This window comes from Sander lucioperca, chromosome 4 (assembly GCF_008315115.2).
Source record: "Sander lucioperca isolate FBNREF2018 chromosome 4, SLUC_FBN_1.2, whole genome shotgun sequence".
NCBI classification, from domain to species: Eukaryota; Metazoa; Chordata; class Actinopteri; order Perciformes; family Percidae; genus Sander; species Sander lucioperca.
The window spans coordinates 8,608,704-8,633,869 of NC_050176.1; the positions used below are offsets into that span (position 1 = coordinate 8,608,704).

Sequence of the window (25,166 nt, forward strand, 5' to 3'; positions counted from 1 at the left end):
ATCCATTTATGAATGAAAGGAGTGTCATGTCAAAGTGTTTACTTCTGCGTTAGGGACGTCCCACCATCTCCCTGCCCACCCCATCCCATCTCATTCCTGAGCAGCCTGTATAAAAATCCCAGGATTACCCTCTCTGTAGCAGACTTTAAAGTGTGTCCACACTGAACATCCAGGATGATGGGGATTATTCTGTTTCTCTTGTTTCTAGGGTTTCCTCTTTACAAGACAGAGGAGCATGTTGTCAATGGTGAGTGCACTTTTTTGTATTTGTAGTGTTGTTATGTGTTGGAGAAAACATGACCTCCTTCTACATACACCCTTCCTCGTTGCTTTAAATGTTTCCTTTCTTTTTAGTGAGGTCTATACATTGTATACAGGTTTAATTTCACAGCAGCTTACTCTGTCATAATTTGTTATTTAATGTTCAACACTTGGGTGGGGTAATGTATCCATTACATCTGGGGGGGGGGTAATGTATCCATTACATCAATGCTATTCTTAACAAAAACGACAAAAATGACATCCCAAAACAATTATTTAATGTGGTTTAGATAAAATGCTAAGTGAGTAATACTTTACATCAATAATAACTTAGATAGATTTGGGGACTTTTATGATTTGGTTAATTTTAAAATCTAATATGTGAGCTGTAGATTCTTATGCAGTAAGACATAGCCAACCCACTTGTGCTAATTGGGTCGTGTCATACTGTATATGAAAGTGTCTAGTTCTCACAATGAAAGTTAATTATGATGAACCTCCAACTGAAGTAGCCTACTAACACAAACATTTGTCATACTTTATTAATTAAGCTAAAGAAAGATCCTAAACCATGAAATATATAATATTTCATGGTTTAGGATCTTAAGCTTCAAGGAACATCCACAGTTAGTCTATTATGTAAATTAAATTAATCCATTGTTGTCTTACTGGAGGACCAGAGAGGCTTTGATATTACATTAACATAGCCTATCATATATAATTGAAGGAAATGTCTGAAGTATAACTTTTTGTTTGTGTCAACCCAGAGCTGTACACCCTAATAGAAAAGGGTCAGACCAGCTTCGTGGATCCAGCTCCGAGCAACCAGACCTGGATGGTGGTTAAAGAACCCTCCCTGCCCATCAACGAGCTTCTAGAGAAGAGCAGCAAGACCGGCGAGTCCAAATTTACCCTCCATCCTCTACCCTCTGCCGTCTGGCCAAAGCACAGTGACCTGGCTCCCATCCCTCGCCACTACGGCCCCCACAACAAGAGCAAAAAAGGCCCCAAGAGCGACCGTATGGTGGAGCACAACAGCGAGAAAACCAGAGCAGAAGTTGCTGGTCTGCTTCCCAAAACCCCACTGACAGGAGCTACAGCTGCTGCTGCTGCCGCCAACAACCGCACTGTGCAGAAAACCAACCAGGACACCCAGTCCAACATTAGTCCTCCTCAGCAGAGTGAAGCAGAAGGACACCTCAACTCCAGACCCAAGGGTCCACCCCACACACAGCCTCAGGCTCAGCCGCACCAACCGGCCCCTTCCCCGCGCAGAGATCTCCCCAACCGACGGCTGGACCCAGAGGAGAACCGGCCGGGAAAATCCAGTCTCTATCAGTCAGTTATCGGTGCAGCGACCCGGAACAACAGCCGCCCGCCTGTCGTCTTCAACCGGCGCTCCTCCAGCCTGCTTTACCAGTTCGACATCCTGAGGCGAGGTATGGGGGGATTTGTTCTGTCCTAACCTTGGAGGCTGACCTGTGTATTGATACTGAGTTGTCCACATATTCAGATTCTTTACATATTACTGTATTGCGTTTCAGCTGTATCATTTCTTAAACTCCCCTTTTGGAATTACATATTTCAAAAGATTTATATGATGTAAGAGTTTAGCCATCTGGGAAAATTGTTGACACTCAATATCACAGTATTTATTTTTATTTTTATTTTATTTTATTATTTCAGGACAATGCACATTTGATGAACATGTACAGCAGTACACGTAAAAGTGGCAGATTGTAGCCCAAGGGCTAATTTCCATCTGTAGTCCATTAGGCAGGTTGAAATTACAATAAAAAGGACAAAAGATATACAGTAGTAACATTTGCTATATAAACCAGTAATAACCTTTAAAATATGACATTACACAATCACAGTGAAAAATGACTAAAACCAACTACAATATATTTTAATTTAGTATTAGTTTAGTATTAGTCACTGAATTATATATGCTATATGATGGTATATATATATATATATATATATATATATATATTTTTTTTTTTTTTTTTTTTTTTCCTGCCAAGTTAAAAGAGGCTTATTGTAACATTTGATCACAAAAGGGCCAAAACTACGAAATTAACAAAATGCCTTTAAAATAAAAGGGATAAAAGGGCTCAAACGCCAAATTTGTTGGTGCATTTGGATGGCCAATGGGTTTAACATGCTGACCATGTCATTGCAATGTCCCTGGTTTGAGTCTGGCCAGGGACCTTTGTTGAATGTCATCCCTCATCTCTGCTCCTACATTTCCTGTCACTATCCACCGACTCCTTTCTAATAAAAGCTACAAAATACCCCATTAATAACCTAGACATATAAATGGTTTTACTTCTGTGTAAATGCGTCATAGTAATATGATAGATACTACATATACAGTTCATAAAGTTCACTCAGAGAGTGATAATGACAGTAATGATTTGAACCCTTCCACTGGTAGTTAGTGAATATCCCCTGCCACTAATTACAACCACTTCCCTCAAATCTGGCTGTCAGTGTTTCCCTTTGTGTGCAGTGAGGTTGTGATGAAACTGATGCAAAGCAAGAGAGAATGTCCCTAATATTGTAATTAAGATAGAAAATGTAACACGGATGTGATCCCATCACACACACCACCTCCTCCAGTCCCATGTGGAGGAATGCAACACCTAGATTTTGTAATGACAACCTTGTCCTTTTTCTAATGATGCTGGAATGAGAGTCTGGCTCTGTACGGGCTTGGCAGGAGACAGTCACTCTCTCTCTTCTTTTCATCCCTCCATCCTGTCCGCTGCTTCTTCTCCACAGAGTCCGACTTCACACATGATGCCTTCTGCATGAACGAGTGCAGGAAGGAGAAGGAGGAGAGAGAGTATTACTGCTACAGTGAGTTTGGTAAGTACCCAGCGAGACACAAAGATAGAATTTGTCAAAGGTAGACAAAACAAAAGTAAAATGTTATGAATTTCCCGCATTTTGACAAATGATGTCTTTCATTCTTTAACAGCTGTCAATGGGATAGTTCACGACATCGATGTGTTGCGTAAAGGAATACGCCTCATTACACTGATGGTGAGCAGTGATGGCTTCTACAAGATGAGTCGTCTCTATGTGACGCCAGACAGCTTTTTCTTCAAAGTTCGCCTTCTGGTCCTGGACACCTACAAGTGCAGCAAGCCCTGCCCTGACATCAAACTCGGTGAGTGTAGCAGGGTCCCTCAGAAGCCTCATAAAACTAAAGGATCAGATGAGAAAATCTGTTTAGTTTAGTAAAAAAAGAATGAAACTGATTTCAGACAGAAGTTAGGGCATATACTGTATGCAGAAGTGTCAAAGCCCATTAAGCAGTCTATTATAAGTTTCCACCAAAGTATTCATGTGTGGGATGTGGGAATTATGTTTTCCTGAGCTCAGCATGTCCCCCAAACCACCCCTGCCCCCCCCCCCCCCCCCCTGCGAGTTGCATATGCATTATATGCAAAAAGCTGTATATTTCTCTTTTTAAAAAAGGAAAAGGGAAAAGGACACCTAGCCTATTTGAAGAACAATGACTTGCCTAACATGTATATACAGATAAAAAAAAATAGGATTGTTGTGGAACTCAAAATGTTAAAGAGATATTTTGTTGATTTAAATCCAGCTCTGTGTCATGGCAGTGTGGGTGGTGTGTTTAGATGAATGGTGTTTGGCTTCCCTCTGTGGCGCCAGTGCATGGAGCTCCCAGCAGTTTCGGAGCGTTTTTTGGCAGACCTCCGCTGCTCGAGCGCGAGCTCCTTGCACTGGCGCCACGGACGGAAGCCAAACGTTCACAACATTCATCTAAACACACCGCCCACACAAAGAGGACACAGAGCTGGTTTAAATCGGCAAAGTATTCCTTTAAAAGTACCGGTATTAGTCTATGCACATCAGATGATTAGTATTGCCACCCCAAGATTGTTGGTGGCCCCATCTGAACACCCCTATGGCAAATTTCTGGGGGCGCCACTGGTGCAAACATGGAAATTGCTCAATTGTGCACTTTCTCCCAGTCACTTCAACATTTCCCCTATTTGTTCCCAAGGGACCAGATACATTATAATGGGCCAGATCTACCACAGGAGGCGCCATCTTCCAAGTGACCTCCTGAACCTACTGGGAGGTAAACTGAAGCCCGGAGACGGCCTCCTGCGAAGCAACAACTACGTCAAGAGGTTCAACAAACGGAGGCACCAAAAAGCCCTGGAGGCCACCCGATCCAGGTGTAGGTGAACCAAAGATAAGACTATCGCCCCCTACTGCAGGGGAAGAGACATTGCAGCTTACCTGAACTGATCATAACTAACCCCTCATTATTGTGCAAGACAGAAGACATTTTTGCGGAAGGTATGGATTTATTTTCACATGGACTGCTATGATGTATCCTTATCCTGGTTCATCTTTTTTACTCCTCTGTAAAGTTCCTGAAGTACTGACTTGTGGGCTTTTTGGTACAAACACAAAACACAAGCAGCTTTAATTAAATGGATATTCCACAATCATTTTGTTACGTTTGGGACATCAAACAAGGGTGTCCCCACTATTATTTAAAAAAAAACAAAAAAACAACTCCACTCAAACTCCTCATTCATTCATGACTGGTTCATGAAGTCTCTAAATTAAAAAGTTATAAAATTGGCTCACTTTTAAAGGGATATTTGGCTCATCTGAAGAACATTTAGCCACAAAATTAGTTTATAGAAAGGGTATACTGTATATAATTATCTTGCATCAGCAGTCACATTGGCATGTTACTGTTTTATTTATGTGCATTTAGCAAGCCTATATTTGTGCTGAGAGAGAAACAGAGTTAGATCCAGTCTCTTTATTCCCACTATAATCCAAGCACACATATGAACATCCCTACAGATAAGATAACTGGTTTAATGTTGTTTTTCTAGCTGGCGCAGTAGTTTTTCTAAGCATGCACCCATATTAAACAATGAAATTCCAGAAAACAACCCTTTTACACAATATTGTAGAGAAACCTTTTTTTTTCATACAAACATCCTTTTTTTTTTCTTTCTTTTTTTAAATAAAAAATGGCTGTTGGTTAGTGCATTTTAAGACCTGTAGAAACCATGGATCTCATTTTGCAAAAATCCAACATTTTAATCATGTTGATTCCTCTGATTAATCGATGATGCTTCTAAATTTATGTGAATGCAAAATGTTGTATTGCACCAAATATTGTTTTGTAACACTCGATCCCATGCATGTTGTCACTGTGGTTGTTATTGGTAAGCAGGAAATGCACTATTATTGTAACATGGACCAAAGGGAGGGAATGAAGGGCCTGAAAAAGCAGCGACAAACCCCAGTGGAGGAGGAGGGAGAAAAAGGGAGAGAGCGCACAGGGCCTTTGCTTGTCATGAGAGCAGCTTATTTTTCTAACTTTAATTATGTGTCCACGATGAAATATCTGCCAGAGTAGACTGGGACATCAAAAGGGGCCTTGCTGAATGAGGAAGGGGTGTGTTGTTGTAGGGAATAAGCCATATATCTAATCGCAGGAATCTGATCCTCTCCGCACCTGGACACATGACTCTGGAAAAAGTGCCTCCGTGACAGCTCCTCTTTGGGATGGCTCTTGTTTTCTTGCTTACACACAACCACGTCCTCCTGTGGGAGAGCCAAAGCTCAAAAAGGGGGGATTTAAAGTATTACGGCAGGATCAGCGAAAGAGAGAGACAAGGGGCAAGTTGGAGGAGAAATAAAGATTATGTAAAATGACAGGGACGGGATTGAAGCAGGAGAAGAGGGGTTGGGTCTGTCTCTCTAAAGGGATAGCTTCTTATTTAATCAGAAATCCCTGGCTTGATTGCAGTACTACTCTGAGCTCATGACAGGGAAAACTTGCACTGAATGCTTACATTGCTTTACTATACATGAACCCAATAAAAATGTGTATTTGTTTTGTACTCAATGACCCCGTGAGGAATTTATTTGTCTTTAAACCAACCCTCCACTCATGCTATCACATATATCTACCCACTGACTGAAACATTGATCCTCATTATCCTTCCCAGTGATTGCACGGGAAGGAGCCCCAAAAGTAAGACACTCTAATTAGAGTTTAACAACCATGGTCTCTGTCTGGCCTCCGGGAAGAGAGACTGACTTGGGAACTTGGACGTCAAGGCAGCCAGGGCTAAGCCTCTTTTCTCGCCCTCTGTCTGTCTGTCAGCTCGGCCGGTCAGTTCCCAGGCTCGCGGAAGCCTCTATCTGGGATCAGCGCTGGAGGGAACAGATGCAGGCGGGCAGGAAACAGGAGGCTGCTCCACATCTTGGCTACTATCGCAGCGGGAGGACATTCCTCATCGCAGAGGATGTAAAGGAGAGGGAGGGAGAAAAAAGCGGGGAGCGAGGAGAGGGAGGTGGGAATATCTCAAAGTTGCTTCCTGTGTGATTGCCCTCAAGCCACAAGGGGGGAGTGAGAGAAAGAGACAAGGGTGGTGGATTGAAACCACTTGGGGCTTGTGGCCATCTGCGGTGCTCGCGGCGTCCATGCGAGCCTCTGGATTCATTTAGTGGTTTGAGTGGGGAGTTAAGAGAGGGAGGTGGGGGAGAAGGGTGTGAGAGGAGAGTTAAAGGTCAACCTCGGAGGTGGCTTTTACGTGTCTTGCTGATAATTTGATCACAGGAAGATTGTGTGTGAGTGTGTTGGAAGTCATGACCTTGTCCTTCAGCGATCACAAGTATGCACACTTTTCAGTTAAAGCTCCAGATAATTGACAAGAGTTAAGAAGATTGAGGACTGGATTAACTCACTAAAGGCCCCCAGGGGAATAATGAGCTGTGGGTTCAACTGAGCCCTCTGTTTCTCCCAGTCTCTGTGCATTGTGTCTGTATTAGATAGTAATTAGTTTGTCATTACTTGATCAAGTGCAGATTTATTTACATAACACACACACACATATATATATATATATATATATATATATATATATATATATATATATATATATATATATATATATATATATATATATATATATAAACATCTATCACATCTATGTGATATCAATATCTATGTATGTATATGGCCATACAACTAGATGTTAACTCAGGAGTTTGCCTTGTATATGCTTCTCCTTGGGCAGATAAGTCATTTTTGGGGCACTTTTGATGTTTAAAAAAATTTAAAGAGAAGTAGTAGAGTCGACAGGAAATGAGAGAGACAGAGTTGCAACAAGTCCCCAGGGTCTTAACCCCTAAGCCACAGGGATGCCCCTAATACGTCATTTTAGATATCTCCTATCACTGCTATGCAGACAATGTTCAATATTATACATCTCACTTTAAGCCTCATAATTACCACCCAACTACCTAAACTCTATAAAACATAGATGGCAGATAATTTCTTCAACACCGACAAAACATGTTATTGCTGTCACACCCAGCCTTGTCCCTAAAGAAATGGAAGGTCTCGGTTTTCTTTCCTCTGCTTTTAAGTGTTCTGTACAAAACCTAAGTATCACTATGGACTGGGCACTTACTCTTGACCAATACCTTGTGTTTGATTCATTCTTGTTTTTTCCAGCTAAGGAACATTGTGAGGCATAGACTCATTGAGATGGAGATATTACTCATGCATTCATTCCATCCTGTCTCAGCAAATGTAACTCCCTCTTCACTTGCTTTAGCAAAACATCCCTGGATCACTTACAAGTGGTCCAAAATGCTGTTGCTAAGCTCCAAAAGGTCTCACGAGACACCGATCTTGATTTGTGTACACTGCCTCCCCATCAAATCCAGAAGCCAATTCAAGGTTCTTGTGATCCCTTTTAGAGCTCTGCAGGGTCAGGCACCTATCTGTCAATCAAAGAAAACACAACTCTTTCGAAAGCTGGTGTCAAAAACATTACTTTATTATCTAGGATGAAATGTCCTATCAAGTACAAAAGAGAATCTCTTCAGAGTTGCCACAATCAGTTAAAAACATAGTTCTTTTTTTTATCTGCAGTTACGTTTCCTCAATATTACTAAAAAAACGGAGAACTTTTCATTGATATGAATAAATAATACAAGAAATGCAATGTCAATATACTGTAGAAGTTATGTTGAACTGGTTGGTTTCTTACAAAAAAAAACTCTTTACAAGAGTTAACTATGTCACTCTCACCCATTCAAAACCCTTATGCTCACAATATGCAGCACTTTTAATATAAAGAGCCATTTCTTCTAAAATGTAGAGTTCACTTCAATTAAAGAGAAAAAAATAGACAGTTAAAATATACAGGCGGGCTTAGTTGCTGGTTCAAAGAGTGAAAAATAAAAGTTTCTACTGCTCTAAAAATCTTTTATCTCTACATATTTGGACAGCCATAATATACAATAGAGGTTTCAAACAGTGGATGAAACACATCATTATCATCAGATTACAAAGTCACGGACATTTGTGTGAAAGACACACAAACACAGTAAAGAAGATAGGCAGCTACATTATCTCTCAACTCTGCAAATACACACAAAAAACTGATTGAAACCAAAACATTTGCCTAGTTTTTTTAATTTATTAATTAACAACTTAAAGACAACCATGTATTATGACTGCTCCCCCTCCTACAAAACTGATAATTACAGATTACAAAAATGTTCCCAAATATGATAAAAATGTAGCTATAAAATTTTCATACAAACCCCACGGTACAAAGACTCCCGAGTCCCCACTCAAAGTTTATTCCCAGACATACTGCAGCAGACCGCAACATAACTGAGTTGATGCTGAGTGGAAAAGTCCATTATCCAATTACTTAACCATGCTTTGAGGGCGAGTTGAGAGACATATGTGAGCCAACCTGTCAACCTCAATGAAATATGTTGGAAGAAGTGGCTGATAGATAAGGGGGGAGAGCCTTACAGACTCAGCCACTGACAGAAACAGAGCTTTTGACGAGACAGTGTGTGTGTGTGTATGGAGGGAGGTACAGTACACGTGGGTTAGTTAAGCCTTGTACAAGTTTCACCTTCCCTGAAGGCCTAACAGTTGCGCTTCCTCACTACTTGACCTCCTTCCAAATGGTCAAGTTTAAAGGAGAACAGAGCTAGTTAACATTATTAACTTGCATTTTAGAAGAACACAACATGGTAAAAGGTCAAAAGAGGAGCAGGGTGTGGTGGGATGGCCGGTTCTGGGTATTTCCTGCTGGAAATTAACACGACAGCCCTCAGATGAAAAATAAATACCCCTTGAATTACTTGAGAGAGAGCGCTGTCTAGGCCTATATGTGGTGATTTAAATCCAACAGAAAAACTCACCTTCTGACTAGTTTTCAGAAATCTATTTTCGATTGCAAATGGAGCATCTCAGCATCAGGCTACAGTGACAGGGAATGTACAGTGAAATGTACTACTGAATGTGAATGTGCCATCGAGGCTGCTTCAAGCTTTGTGCAGGGCTACACAACTGAGGGTTTAGTCAAAATAACAGGGTGCAGTGGAGTTAGGTGTGAAACATGGAAGGTGAGATTGGCTGCACAAAGTGGATCTGAAACTGATCGGCTTCAATAGGGTTATTTTTTTACTGGTGGGGGAACAATAAATTGCTGGTTTGGGGCATACAGTCGTTAAATATGAGGAGAATGAACTCCAAGGTACTGTACATGGTTGTGATGCCTTTTGCCACATGTGAAGCATTTTCACTTTGACCTTGTGGACATTTCCATGTAAGGCAGGGACTAGGCTTTATTGGGATGTTTCAACAAATATTAAAACGCACCCCTGGGTGGAAAGATCAAAGCTGACACTTTGCTATAGAGGATACACAAAAATAGTGATCAGCTACAGTACGAACACAACTGTTTTAAGAGTCTGCTGCTGACGTGACAGACTGCCACTTAACATCCAACCAGCCAACTTATCAACTTTTTCTGCGTTTCCCCATCTAGATCTTTCTTCTCATGGGTGGGATGCGCTGGCAGGAATGGCTGGTTGGGATGAAGCAGGCTGCCAGACAGAGTGCATAGCCATCCTGGCCCTGGTCTGAAGGTGGGACTTCTTTGCCATTACGTCCCAGTGACACTTTAAAAGAAAAGGGGCTCATCTCTCCACTTAGCACTGCAATGGAGGTGTCGGAGGTTGGGCGCTTTTGTCACCAGTGCGAGCTGATTTTCAGCTGGGAGCGTGCTCTCCTGCAGAGAGGGCTCCGGTTCAGATGCAGCCTGACTTGGACCACGGGGCTTAATCATTCAGAGGGAACCACAAGGCTTGTCTTTTTGACACTTGGATTTTAGGAGGGAGCTAAGATGCAGCTGATTGTAGTTTGTTGTTATGAGACCTACAGAGACAGGCAAAGAAAGGAGGAAGAAAACAGTTGGAAAAAGTCTTGTTTCCTTTTTTATTAAAAGCTTTACAATATGACAAAAATATGCACTAGGGGAAATACAAAAAAAAACAAAAAAACAAATAAAAACATGAATTGGTTGCCAGTGGGTCAGACACTTTTGACAAAGACCAAGCAGCCATGTTGGTGAAATGTTATTTAAGTGTATGATATGATGTCGGCCAAACAGTGTATGTACAAGGACTTTTGTTTTTAAACTGGAGACTGTCAAGCTTGCCATATTTAGAACAGAGAAGCTAAACTACATTTTTCTCCAATCTATCTTTACAGGTCCTACCATTATTTCCTTTAGAACATAAAAATAGTCCTTCACAAAAAGATATAATATGCACATAAAATAACATTATACATGGGTACAGCCAATAAAAAGAAACTAGTAAATGTTGCATGCTTTTTTTTATTCTTGGCTAAGAAATGAGGTAAAAATGTTCTGCTGCAGCATGTTATGACTAATTCCATAAACAGTTATGTCAAATTAAAAGATAAGTTATCTGTGTGTGGAACTGAAGACAGATTTTACAATCAAAATCAATAGCTTTTTGTTTTTCAAAACAATCTCAAGAAAGAGAATGACAAACTGTATATGTTGTCCTATATCCAACTCAAACATAAACAAAATATCAGTCATCTGTTGCAAGAAGTGTAAGAAAATACATTTTCCCTTGACTGCTTTGTGTTACCAACATGGCTGCCATTATTAGACAGTAGAAACTTTTTTTTCTTTCCTTTGCTTCTAAAATAAAAAAAAAGGATCACACCTACAGTGTGGCTTAATATATGTACTTTCTTACAAAGTTTTTAACGCTGTTTTAAACAAGTAAAGAGTGACCCCAGCACTCAGGAGTTTGACATCACAATCTGCGAGAGAGAGAGAGACAGAGAGAGACAGAGACAGAGAGAGAGAGAGAGAGACAGAGAGAGAGAGAGAGAGAGAGAGAGAGAGAGAGAGAGAGAGAGAGGGAGAGGGAGAGGGAGAGGGAGAGGGAGAGAGGGAGGGAGAGAGGGAGGGAGAGAGGGAGGGAGAGAGAGAGACAGAAAGGGAATGGATGGTGTAAATACATGCGGGTGAAGCACATCACCGTTTAAGGCACATAGCTGGATGCAAACCACAAGACTTACTGAACTACTTAAACTTGACATGAAATGTTCAGCTTGTTCTTCAGTAAATAACCACATTAAGTACAAAGTTAAAAAAAAAGAACAGCAAAGGCATATAAACGACAAGGATTGTATGTAAATATGAATCAACCTGTTGCTAAAATCTTGTAGTGTACATCCACCTTAAGCAATCACATCACACAGTGAGGGCAATGCAGTGAGGTGAGTTTAGAGGTGGAGTTATTAGAGCTTATTTGCTGCTTTCATACGGCAGTATATGCTGGAAGAGCAGTAAGAGCATCGATAAAGAACAGGGTCAAACATTACAGATGATATAAAGCTTTGGTTCTCAGTTGGAACCTGAGCCCTGATTGAGCAGTGAGTGCTACCAACTGTTTGGTGAAAAAGTAAAAACTTGGCGTTTTATTGGCTTAGGTTTCAACTTACTATTTCTTAAAATAATAGGTGGTAAGAGCTCAAATCTTTACTTTACAGAACTCCACTAAAAACATCACAGCCGAAAATGCACCTTCATTACATGATGAAAGCTGAATGGGTGGAAAATCAGCTGACTGAAGGCCGAATGAAGATACCACCAACATGAAACTGTAGAGGATCAAGGGGGTGAGTGAAAGTTCATACAGCCCACAGAAAAGGTATGGAGGGTAGGGAAAGGCATGCATCCCTTGCAGAGGCCCAAACAATTCAGGCTTTTAAAATAATCCAAAAGTATTATATAAATCATTCGGTAACACTTTACTTGAAGGTATCTACATAAGAGTGACATGACACCGTCATGACACATGAACCCTAACCATAACTCTAACCCCTACTTGTCATGACAAAAACCGAATGACACTTAATGACTGCGTTACGTCATAAACGTTCATGACTTGTTTATAATATTTATGACACGTTCATGACAGTGTCATGTCACTCTTATGTAGCGACCTTCAAGTAAAGTGTAACCAATCACTTAAAATGAATTTGTGGAGATTTAACCGTGTCAGTGTCTTATGCTGACTTGTTCAGAAGACAGAAGAAGCTTGCTGGTTTTATGAGCATTCAGTCACGACTCCAAAGAACAAAAAAACAACATGATTTAAATTAAATGTTTAGAGGCAGCACTAGATGGTGAGCCAGGAAATCAAAGAGAAGAAGGAATCAATGAACTCCACAACCGTCCGACAAATTGTATTGCTCTTATTGGAGAAAGTGTACTTCCACTCAAACTCCAAGGAGGCCGGAGTCAGCTAACCAGCAGCACATCTGGAACTGCTAATGACTTATGTCTCTTTCTTAAGGACACTTCATTCTCTGACCCAGGGGCTTACACTGCCTTGCTGTTCTCAAAGTCACCTGCTGCCATATTTCTGTTTTTTTTTTTTTCTTTCTCCCCTCATCAGTGCTGATCATTATCATTATCCCCATCTTACCTGCTGGCTTTGAACCCTTTGAGTTTCTGGACAAAGAAGGTCTCCAGAACCTCAGCACACTGGTAGAAGGGCGAGTCACTGGGGTTGTAGTAGCGGCAGTTGTCGAAGATTTTGGTCATGTCCGCCACAAACTCTGTCAACTTGATGTATTCGCGCTTCTGTATCCTCTCCTCCATAGTGGAAAGGTCTAAGTAAAAGGGGATTCAAAAATATATTTGGTTAATGATTGTATAAACAGTATTTAATAGAAATGAATAAAAGACCCTACTTATTTAAGTGTGAACTCTTGCCAGAGACAAACATCACATAAGCGGAAGCGGCAGATAAATATCTGGCTTTTCTAATCGACTTTGTTCCACAAATCAGCATGCCTGCTTCAAAGTAATTGAAGCTTATGTGGCATGTGTTTGACAGACATTCAAATATGTTTCCTGGGAGCACAGTTCATCACTTTATATGTGACAGCAAAAATCCAAAACCTCTGCCAGCTTTAACCTCGATCTAGTCAGCCTTCCAGATCAGTTACTGAGATCTGACCGATTTGTCATTCCTGAGGAGAGCGTCATTATCCGAGCATCAAATTAGTGCTTCCAAGTCTAGGTCTCCCATAAAAAAAGAGCTTTCAGCGTTACTAATCTGGTTAAATCAAGTTAGAAAAAAAACAAGATTGAGTTAGCGAGGAAGCTAACTGGTAACAGCCAAAGCTTCAGACGCTCTGCACGGCGTCCCCGGGCCTGCGTTTTAAACAAACATACACCCCCCCCTCTTAACCTCCTTAACCCCCACCCAGCTGGCCAGGGGCTTGCAAACTCATGGTCAATATCAAAGACCTCCTTCTTCTCTGTCATCAGATTTCATCCTGAAACCCTCCAAAAACTACCAACGGCTGCAGCTACACCAGCCAAATGCTCTTTTTTTATGAAAACCAACAAGGTTTTTTTTTTTTTTTTTTGCAGTGGAAGGGAGAGGGGAGGACTAGAGTTTCCAGGACCGGGCCAACAGGAGCTAAGTGTGGGGCTGGTCCCTTTCCACAGGGAGCCCGGCAGACCCGGACCAGCTCATTAACGGTTTGTTTGTGTGGAAGTTCAAAAAGGCCCTGCTGACGTAAGTCCCCATTTACATGGCTGGTTTGATCTGAGTTGGAGGGCTTCCTCCCTGCTGGCCTCCTTGTGGCTGTGTTTCAGTGTTTAAGATATAGAGACTGGGTGTTGCTTCCAGTAACCTGAAGCAATTAGGAAATGCAAACAGCACTACTGAGGCAATTTTATCTTCCGAATGGTGATTGCTCCCAGTTTTGGTAATCTGCTGATTCATGAGTCACGGTTTTTAATATTTTCTGACATAACAAAGCCACAAAGTGCAACACTAAAATAATGTCCACATTGTAAAGCCACTCCACAAAAGATAGGTTTTAACTAAGTTTGAAGAGCTCAGCATTCAGAAAGCATGGATCACTGCTTTCTTTTAATAGTTACCTATAATACTGTGCATTATGTTGTATGATATAACCCAGGGCTGAAACGTTATCAACTATTTTTATTATCAATAAATCCATTTAATCATTTATCATGTCTGTAAAATGTCAAAAATAGGTGATTAATGAATAAGGTGATTTTGCTCAACCAACAGTCCAAAATGCAAAGATATTCAGTTAATAATGATACAAAAGAGAGAAGAGCAACATTCTTACATTCCAGAAGGTATTTTACCTTGATGCATCACTTTTACCAAAATTGTTGACAGATAATCTTTCACACCTGCAAAATGTCACTGAAATAGATGCAAAGGGCCAAAACAGGTCTGTTTGCAGACACTCCCTGGGATGATTTTATTGTTATTGTGCCACTTTTCGGTTTACACAAAATTGGGTTTAAGGGTTTAAGGGTAAGGGTGAATTCACCTGCAGCAACAGCACAGACAAAAAAATGAAGGCGACCATAAATGAAAACCAAGGCAGGAAAAGCACATTAATCAGCCTTATAAACTAATGGTATGCTGTGGAAAACCAGCCTCACCAGCTAATGGCAATTCTTGTAACTATTTATTGTCTATCTTGTTTTTTTTTTACATCTCTAATGCATCTTCAGTTGTGGCACTCACAGTTTCATTGTATGGGTCTCTGTGCAATGACAATAAAGGTTTATCTTATCTTATCTTAAATGAACTAAAACATACGACATTTGTATGGCACTTAAGATTTGTAATTAGTTTCTAGATTTTCCTCATTAATATGCATTTTATTCCAAAAGGCTATCAATGGGAAGCAATGGCAAATTAATGCTTTCCAAAGCAGGTCAGTGATAATACTCATGAGAAAAGGAGGGGAATGCAGAAAGGTAAGGATATGTGCACAATTACAGGCCTTCAATGGCATGAAGACCACAGAAAATGCTCGGGTCCAGAGTAGCTGCTGAGCTAAATGGGACTGGAGGCTAATTCCCCCGAGTACAGCCGCTGGGAAGCATTAAATTACAGACCTTGTTGTCAGAATCACTATTATGTTTGTGTGCTTTTACACATTTCATCTCACCCATTGGTTCCTTGATAACCCTGTAGTAGTCCGGGGCGTCGTTTGGGTCCACTGGTTCCAGGAACGGCCATGCCATTTTATGTGCCTGCAGAGGAGGGAGGGGCCGTGAGAGAGAGAGATAAAGAGAAAGAAAGAAAAAAAAAAAAAAGTTGAAACCAATGAAGAAAAACAAACAGCACCATGAAAATGACACTGGAAGCAGGTGGGTCAACACAGATGTTCTCCCTTACCTTCTTCCACACTTCTATCTCTCTCCCTCTCTCACACATACACTGGAGAGAGGAGGAGAAAACGAGAGAAGAGGTAGGAGGAGGAAGAGAGAAGAAAAGGAAAGCTACAGAAAATGCTGAGACCAGGCAGCTGTCCAAGTAGCGCTCTGGGGAGCCGAACCCATCAGATAAGACAGACACAGAGGACTTTTGTTTGCTGCTCTTACACTGCAGTGGGGCGACGACGAACTATGTTAGCGTTCCGTCTATTTCTTGTAATTACAGTGTCGCTGCTGCTTCAGCTACTGCTGACCGTGTTCATGTACCTGTACAGTAAATGCAATGTATAAGAGTAAACCTCCCCGAAATTCAGTTTACCCATTGCTTTGGTTTGCAGAATAGAATTTTACTGTATTTATGGGGTTAACTTTTACCAGTGTATATTAAAAAAAAAAAGTACTAGAGCATTCATTGTTTCTTTCTTACTGTAGTGTTTTACCCCTGAGATGCCAGGTAAGTGAAATTAGCGAGCTTGGCTGTAGTACAAACATTGTATATACATCACTGTATACAGTACACTAGAAGCACGTGTGTTTGTGCAGCGACAATGACTCTGTTTACCTGTAAGGAACGCAGGATTCTCCGCAGGCCCTCATAATCTTTGTCCGTAAGCGGCGTGAAGACCGTCATGGCGTCCTCTGTCGACTGACATTGTGGGCACACGTATTCGTCGATGTGGTTGGCCTCGCTCTGCAGGATGCCCACACAGCGACCGTGGTACCAGTTCTGACACCGGTCACAGCCGATGTAGAACCTGGAAAGGCAAGACGTACTTTTACTTGTAATGAAGGGCCATTTGCATTGTATTTCCATGTGCTTCATAAATAAATAAATAATCATTAATAGAGCAGAGATGATGATAACATGTAGTTAGGTTAGCGTGGCAAAACAGAGACCTAAATGTGATTTCCTCGAAGCAACAACATTGGTTAAGCAAAGCAAAAAAACACATAACGTTACTTTTTCACATTTAATCTCTTCTTTATGATTTCTGATCAGATTAACTTGTAAGGCAACCCAAGCACTTGGGAACAGCAGGCTAGATCTTGGAGAGATTGTACATTTTCCGATTATTTCTCTTCTATTATGCCTCAACCCAGTTTTGCATTTAAAGCACCAACAATGATGATTGTTTACAGTCGCGTTTGCCAAACATACTACTGCAGCTCCTTACTGGGACTCGTCGTATGGCGTCTGACAGATGCAGAACAGCTCCTCTGTGCTGCCCTCCTGGCCCCGTTTACACTCCACACAGATGTAGTCGTCCATCTTCTTGGCCTCCTTCTCTGTGATGCCCACACAGTCTCCGTGATACCAGTTGGTACACAGGTCGCAGCCAATGTAGAACCTTTAGAGATACAAAGGTGTTGTAACTAATGTCTCGCAGGAGACACACTAGTTTACAGTATGTCAATACATATACCAAACTTTTTTTTTTTAACATGTTGCTTTTCCACTTTAGTACATTTTCACTCGTATGGAAGTCGGCTGCACAACTGATGTTTAAGCATCAACTTTAAACGAAATTCCATCCCTCGTCCTAATATTGATTCTACAACCAGTGCTTGCTCACAGGCTGAATGAATGCTCTACACTTGTTGCTGCAGTCTGGAGGCTTGTGTTTGACCAGTCAGCAAGTTCAGTACCGTAAACTCTACCCTTATAGTTTCTGGACCATTGGAAAGTACAACCTCGAGGAGCTGGGACTTTTTGGGAGGCAGCAATCAAAACTGGAAGTTGAAATGCAGGTTAAGTTTCTGAGTTCCTACGAAGGTTGATGGAAAAGTTATAAAGGTTACCATTAGATTCTACTTTTTGGGGGAATTCTTTATTTATAACAGTGTTTTATTGTGCCTACCACTACCATGCCTGCCCCTGGGTAATATAGTATTTCAATTAGAGTACTCCAGAGAGCTTCATCATACTTGGTCTCGTCGTAGGGTGTCTTGCAGACGCAGTAGAGCTTGGTGTCCTTTTTGCTCTCCTTGGTGCTCGTTGTCGATATCATCTTCTTCTTCTTGGACTTGGCTGATGTCGTAGTATCCCTCTCCTCCTCCCGTTTCCTCTTGTGTGTGGAGGTGATGCCTGTGGTGAGGTGGTGTTGAGAGGTGATGCCATGTGTGTGTGCCAGAGTATGCTGCTGTTGGTTGTGGGCGGCGGCCGCGGCGGCGGCCTGGGCCGCCTGCTGGGCTGCAGCCTGAGCCCTCTCCTTCTCTCTCCGCATCCGCAACAGGTCCCTCTTTAGCTCCTCCTGAGGAGTGTAATGTCAGGACAGATGTGGTCAAAATGGTTGGAGAACACTGAATTCAGATACTGTCTTTATGATTAATAATGTTTTTAAGGGACAGAGGTGTTTCCAATGCCATTTGTCACACCTCTTTATAATTATGTTTTAAACTGCATGCTGAGTGTGCAAAGCTTTATGCATTCTTGAGACCATTTTCTTAATTTTTTATGTACCTCCTTGTTTTGAAAAAGTTTGCATTGGATGGTGTTTGAAAGGACACTATTTTGTCCCTCCCTCCCTGCCTTCATACCTGGGCCTCTAGCTGCAGCTCCTTGTCGAGAAGCGCCCGCTTCTTCAGGATCTCCATCTTGAGGCTCTCTTTGTGTCTGTAAAGGAGCGAGGAGAGCTTGCTGGCGTTGGCCAACCTCCTCTTTGCCTCCACCACCTCCTCTTTCTTCCTCCTCTTGGCTGCCTGCCTCTCATCTTTGTCTATCCGGTCAAGGATGAACTTCATCACCTGGTTGCATACGATCATCCTGGACAGAGACAGACAGGAAAAAGGAAGATAAATAAGGAATACATTTTTCTTACTTGACTTATATCCTCCTTACCTTTAAAGTTAGAGGACCATAAATGCATATTGTGTAGAATAGTGAATTACTGTATATAAAAGGATGAACAGCCCCTTGAATACAGTCGAAAAATGTACAGTCTTGCCTAAAAACACAGCTCAAGAAATAGCCAGAGTGAATCTAATGAGGACCCATGTGAAATATGGCTGTGGCCCAATCAAGGTATTTTTAAAGGCATAAAATACATATAATACTCCTGCTGAGAGAGAAGGATAAAAAAGAAGGGGGGGAAAGGATTATCACATATCGGAATCTTGAATTCAGAGAGTCAGTACAGTCAAAGTCACAGAGGAAGAAAGTTATCCCTCTGACACACCAGTGGGCAGGAGTTGATTAATCCAAACAATGCTTCAATGTTTCAGAGAGTACAACCTGCACAGCTATTGGCTATTTCAAAAAAAGTGAACATCTAACTTTCCACATGTAAGAAATAGCAGTGTGTGGGTCAATGAACAATGAAAGCATTTCTCTCAACACAAGTCTTTGAAGTTCTGGCAACTCTATGTAACGCTATGTAAATACAAAGTCCAGGGTTTGACTAAGCTCTAGATCTTTCCTTTCTCTGCTGCAAACTATCAAATAAGATATCAAATAATAATCTTGGGAAATCAAACAGTTTGCTTTTCCCAGCAACGTCCACTAGTACAAACAACATAGCTTTTTAAAATCCTAAACCTAACTTGGCTAGTTCCTAAAAGCGATGCTGTTGTGCCATCATTCCTGTGAGAACCAAGCAGTCAGAGTAGTGATGTTACTGGGCCACGTGTCTCACAGATGTTAGAGGGGTATTTAGTTGTCCAGTGTTTATTTGTATGAGACTCTGTGCCTCAGTCGCATGGGAGTAGAGCTGAGGGTTGGAAGAGCGGTATGGTGAGAGATGGACAGATAGATGACGACTGGGAAGCCACGGTGATCTTGTAAACATAAGAAAGGGAGGAAGAAAGGTCATACGCGCAAATTCAAGCAAATTGAAATGCACATGGGGATTCAGGGTCATGTGCACGGCCCTATATTTAGCAATGAAGAAGAAAATAGAATTACGGGCTGAGGGTACTAGGCCTTTCGCCAACCAGTCAACATGTAGTAACATGTAGTGAAGACTTTGAAGGAATTTAATAAAAGGTATTGCTGAAGCCATAATTTAAGTGTATTTTTTTGGTTAAACATTAATGCTTCACCACACAAACATCTTCAACCCGGCAGCACAGAAGATCTATACAATCACCCCCGTTTCAAGATGGGCACCCAAGATTAGTGTCACCAATTTAGAATTTGACCAATTGTCTATTCCTGAGTTTTGGAGCTGAATAATGGCCAGAAAAGCGTTTTTTTTTGTTTTTTTTTTGCTGAACATTATGATGTCACAGTGAAGTTGACCTTTGACATTTGGATATAAAATGTCATCATCACATTTTATCCTATTAGACATTTGTGTGAAATGTTGTCATAGCGTATGAATTCTTGAGTTATGCAAAATCTATTCAGTTCATCCCTGAGCGCAAGTGGACGTTGGGGCCAAATTTGAAGAAATTCCATCAAGAATAGGAAAGAGGGACAGACGTACGGACTTATGGACGGACAACCTGAAAACATAATGCCCCTGGCCACAGCTGTCGCAGACACATAAAAAACGACTGGGAGATAAGGATAAAAACTCCACAAACATTTTGTCAATATATTACAGTAAATGAGGATAATTCATGGTCCGGTGTCCCCGGTATGTTCACTTGTGTTCGCCAACATTCACAACTAAGATCGAAAATTGTTGGATTGCGTTCAGCGACAGAATGTTAGTGCATGTCTGTGTGAATAACGCACAAACACATGCATGGCTGCTGAGGTCAAAGATGGGCCAGGGCTCCTACAGCGTAAATGCAGCATGAAAGTGGAAGAGACTAATGAAACAGGACACACAAACACACGCACGCTGACGTCAGAGTTTGAGGCTATTACTAACAGAGTGTTTTGAAGGCAAAACGAGAGAAAAGGATGACATGAAGAAATGGAAAAAGGATGAAAAATAAGCAGAGAGACAAACAACAGACAGAGCTGCTGTAGTGATGTCACGGTAGTCTGGGTTTGGTATTTCAGGTTTGTGTGAATGGGTACAGTGTTGACACACCGTCTGTGGACATAAACACATGGTTGTCAGAGTCAACTGTAGGTCAGAGTATAATCTATCTACAGCATATAAAACGGGAGGGAAGGAGGAAAGCCTCTCTAAACATTCCACTACTTTGACTTTTATTTTATAGATTCTGTTTTTGTAGTTGTAGTAGTCCTACCTGCTTACAGAATATAATTTGCACCTTTTTCAAGGTAAAAGTAGGCCAACAAACTTCTTGACACAGTGGGTCTTCAGAAAGTCTCTTGGGAACTACAGAACGAAATAAATAATTATTTTATCTGAATTATTTTGTCAAACAATGCTAATAGACTTTTGATATAGAAGTGTAAATTTGCTAAATTCCTACAAATTAGGGTTGGAAGGGCCTTGTGTGATTTTATTGTGCAACTCCTCTCATTGATACATAGGCTTGTCCTTGTGTTCTTTCTTGTAGGGTCACAGTGAGTACATGCAGCTGTTGGTGGTTACACACCCAAAAGTTCCCACGCTGTGTAGTACCTCCCAACGTGGTGTTTGGATAAAAGTCAAATGGAGAGAGGATAGTGTACAGACTGCCCAAGTGAGATCCATATGATGAGAACACGGACACATAGGAATTTAAAGAACTGTCCCACAGATCATCACCCTAAACATAATTCCTGTGCTGCATTGTTTCTAAGGTGCATATGTTGCACAGTGTGTTTAGTATGATTGGTGAGAGAAGTCAGATCCTTCCAATGAACTAGAACACCCTCCGAAACACACACACACACACACACACACACACACACCTCTGATTTTCTTCTCTCTCTGCAGGCGTCATGGTCTTCTTCTGCTTCAGGTGCTCGATCACCGCGTTTTGTTTCATCACCACCTGAAACAAACGACGCAGGAAGATATCAGAACAAACCACATGTTTAACAACAGAACATATATTTACAGTTTGAGAGGAAACGGCTACAGTGAAGCAAAGAAAGAACAGATTTTGATAACATATTTAAACCAATGAGTAGCAAAAAAATAATCTGGACTTTGTGACTTTAGGGATGTTTAATGTGTACTACAAATACCTACAGAAATGGATTATTATTAAATGTGACCAGGCAGTATTGAAGACAGATGAAAACATACACACACAGAGTAGTAGTGGCAGTATTAAGTCCAACAAACGGACACAGGGCCCGAGCTGTAAAAATAAACCCAGCCTTAGTGGAGGGTTAGAAGATGGTGACTGTTTACTGATTGAAGAGGGAGGGCGAGCCTTGGACTGAGGTGGATGACCTGACGGCTACGATGAGTGCCTGAGCTCGCTCACATACACACCTGTTTCTGAATGATGTCGCTCTGGCTGGCTGAGTTGAGGGCTTGCTCTCTCTTGGCCTCTGCGGCTTGTCTCTTCTTCTGCTGTTGCTGCTCTCTGAGCTGCTGGATTCTCTGCAGCTGCTCCTGGACAGAAGCTGCCTGGATGGTCACTACGTTCCCAATCTGTGCAGACAGCATAGTGTGATAAGGTATACCGTTTTGAATACTCTGTCTGTCTGTGTGAAGCAGTACACAGGGAATGTCTCAATTGTTTTCCTTTCATTTTATGAGGATAAAAACCCCTTAGCAAGGTCCTATCGAGATAATATAAGTTAGGTTCTGGTTTAGCAGGCTTGCTGCACTACCTGTCCTCCCTGAGCTGAGGTGGTCCCGGTTTGTTGTATCTGGATAGGAAGCTGCAGTTTGATGTGCTGTGGCAGAGAGCCTCCACCCTGCTGGGCCTGCAGCTGTGCCAACACCTGCAGTCACAACACAGAATATACACAAAATTTAACAAAGTTGAAAAGAAACCCAGGGTTGTGTTAATACATCTATATAAAACTTCTATTTCAAATAGTTAGATCACACCGTCAGCTAAATTACCATCACCCTTAATTTAATAGAGTGCCACCTTAAAAATGGCTAGATAGATTAAATTAGCAGTTCACAGAAGTACCTGGGTTTAATAGTTTGAGTATGCACATTAAACTTTTTTAGTCAGGCTTGTCACAAACTAATTTACATTTAAACCTGTTTAGTCTCCTACTGCTGGACAACACAGAGCTTCATGTGAACTACAGCTGTTTTGGGAAGTGGAGTGAGGTTACAGTGTCTCTTTGCTAATCATACCTGTACCTGCTGCTGCAGTCCAGACATGCTGATGAGCTGGGGTGTCTGCTGCAGTTGTACGGTTCCTCCCTGCGTCTTCACCTGCAGCGAGGTGGGAGACTGGATGGGCATGTGGGCCTGCGTCTGAGGGGGTAACTGGCCCTGTGGGGTGGCCAACGAAGGGGTGCTGGTGGTGGCCAAGGGGGTCGCCCCTGCCTGGATGGGGGCGGCAGCCTTCTGGGCGGGCTGTGCTGGGGTTTTGGTGGAAGTGGGAACTGTGGTGGCTGGAGAGAGAGAGAGAGAGAGAGAGAGAGAGAGAGAGAGAGAGAGAGAGAGAGAGAGAGAGAGAGAGAGAGAGAGAGAGAGAGAGAGAGAGAGAGAGAGAGAGAGAGAGAGAGAGAGAGAGAGAGAGAGAGAGATATGGTGGTCATAAAAATGTCACCATTTTCCACTGCAAATCACCCAGATGAAACATCAAATTTACATTTTATTTTTACAATTTGCTTTTCTGAAAGCAAACCATCCTAAAATATACGTGTCAGGTGATCAATGCTTGTTTCTTATCATACTTGTGCTTGATGTGGGTGTGGCAGCGGAGGCCAGGGGGGTGAAGAGGAAGCGCTGCACCTGGCCGTTGGGCAGCGCTGCCTGCATGAGCTGCTGACCGGGACCTGGGATGACAGTGACCCCGTGAGGTATGACCTGCAGCTGACCGGTGGTCTGGCCCTGGCCCTGAACCATCACCGTCAGAGCCTGCTGGGTACCACCGACACCAGCCTGCCGATCCACACCTGACCCAGCCTGCTGCTTCTACAAGAGGCAGAGAAGAGAGGGGAAGGTGAATCACATTGTACCGTCCAGTCTAATCCAAAATAAATTGCCTTTGGATATATCCCATTATCCAAAGCATAAATTAATTTTAGTAAAACAATTTTTTCCCAAATTTCAAAACTCGTTTCAAATTGGTTAAATGTTTGTAGTTGTTGGCTCTTATTGCATCAACAGCCATCTGAGAAGGGGGGCTCTCTCTCTCTCTGAACAGTCTCTCACGAGCTGTCTCCCATTCTCCATGTGTTCTAAGAGTTTCTTTGCGTCTTAACTTAAGCTGGGTCATGAACTGTTGCTGGTATGTGGTTGTAAAGCCCATTAAAACATTATGTGATACTGGGCTCTACAAATAAACTTGACTTTTGAGAAAACAGATGATGTAATTAAAAGCCCTTTTTTTGGTACAATTTTACACTGAACTACATTTTGCATTTCTGTGGCGACCAGGGTGTCTGCACAGTTTATAATCATCCTTTGATAATGGAGCTAAAATAAAACATATTATAGTTCATATTTATACATCATTAATTAATGAATCTAAATATTTTCCCATCCTTTTTGTCTTACTGTAATTCAAGGAAAACAATGTGAAAATAATGTGTACAGACCAATATAATAAGTGTATATTTCAATACCAAGACTGTCTCAAGGTTGCGACTGATATACTCTATCCTTTATTTTAAATCAAATATCATCACTCTTTGGGAGGTGTTCATTTCAAACCCTGCATACAGGGTGACATCCTGGAGTTTTCGGTGTCTCCCTCACTAACCTGTGTTAGCTGGGTGAGCTGTGCCAGGGTGAGTTTAACCTGGCCTTGCCCCTGCGCCCGTGGGGTGCCTGGCGGTGTTTGGCCTGCTGTGGTAGGGCTGGCCGCCCCCTGGCCAGTGACCGTGGCGACAGGGCTGGCACCAGATATTGCCGTGGAAACTGCCTGGCCACGAATGATCTGCGTCACTACTTGCTGTCCACCCTGACCTGGAGGAGAAAGGTGTATAAAGATGGTAAATAGAGCTAGACTTTCACACATGCTACAGAGAGAGCATGAAACAGTTACATTTTAGCTTGTTTCTAAACTTGCTGCCAGTGTGCAGTGATTCTTTTTTAGGGTGAGTTGCTATTTGTGCAACTAAAAAGTATTACAACTCTCATGAAGAGTACTTTACCTTGCTGGACCATGAGGGGTGTGCGGAGTATCGTCTTTCCCATTGGTCCTGTCTGCTGGATTGGTGTTCGGATCACTGTCATTCCTGGACGGATCTGACCACCAGCTGCCAGAACCTAGAAGCAAATTTTCATGAAGACG

General features: G+C 41.9%; 2 protein-coding genes across 8 annotated transcripts in view; one reads left to right on the forward strand and one right to left on the reverse strand.

Moving 5' to 3' along the window:
- The first annotated feature begins 121 nt into the window (after positions 1-121).
- LOC116043042 lies at positions 122-6,179 on the forward strand. Its single transcript, XM_031289543.2, has 5 exons — positions 122-247; positions 1,029-1,700; positions 3,049-3,135; positions 3,248-3,439; positions 4,304-6,179. The coding sequence occupies exons 1-5, from the start codon at positions 175-177 to the stop codon at positions 4,489-4,491; spliced, it is 1,212 nt and encodes a 403-aa protein (XP_031145403.1). The 5' UTR covers positions 122-174; the 3' UTR covers positions 4,492-6,179.
- A 1,929-nt stretch (positions 6,180-8,108) lies between these two features.
- Positions 8,109-25,166, reverse strand: part of LOC116043050 (nucleosome-remodeling factor subunit BPTF) — a 48,144-nt gene continuing 31,086 nt past the window's right edge. For 5 of the 7 annotated variants that reach the window (XM_036000364.1, XM_036000360.1, XM_036000363.1 and 2 more), the window contains 14 exons: positions 25,027-25,141; positions 24,633-24,838; positions 23,602-23,842; positions 23,054-23,316; positions 22,570-22,683; positions 22,226-22,387; positions 21,694-21,776; positions 18,474-18,699; positions 17,862-18,187; positions 17,111-17,284; positions 16,498-16,690; positions 15,668-15,752; positions 13,138-13,324; positions 8,109-10,537 (listed from right to left, as the gene is read on the reverse strand). In XM_036000364.1, the coding sequence (XP_035856257.1) occupies positions 10,501-10,537; positions 13,138-13,324; positions 15,668-15,752; positions 16,498-16,690; positions 17,111-17,284; positions 17,862-18,187; positions 18,474-18,699; positions 21,694-21,776; positions 22,226-22,387; positions 22,570-22,683; positions 23,054-23,316; positions 23,602-23,842; positions 24,633-24,838; positions 25,027-25,141 (2,412 nt within the window). In that variant the 3' untranslated portion in view covers positions 8,109-10,500. Of the gene's footprint in view, positions 10,538-11,002; positions 11,462-13,137; positions 13,325-15,667; positions 15,753-16,497; positions 16,691-17,110; positions 17,285-17,861; positions 18,188-18,473; positions 18,700-21,693; positions 21,777-22,225; positions 22,388-22,569; positions 22,684-23,053; positions 23,317-23,601; positions 23,843-24,632; positions 24,839-25,026; positions 25,142-25,166 lie in introns of those variants that run through there. The other 2 variants (XM_036000359.1, XM_036000362.1) reach the window with 2 other exon arrangements.

Coding starts and splice junctions, on each gene's coding strand:
- LOC116043042 (XM_031289543.2), top strand. CDS start 175: ATGATGGGGATTATTCTGTTTCTCTTGTTTCTAGGGTTTCCTCTTTAC. Junction 3,136..3,247: donor TTACTGCTACAGTGAGTTTG/GTAAGTACCCAG, acceptor ATTCTTTAACAG/CTGTCAATGGGATAGTTCAC. Junction 3,440..4,303: donor CTGCCCTGACATCAAACTCG/GTGAGTGTAGCA, acceptor TTTGTTCCCAAG/GGACCAGATACATTATAATG.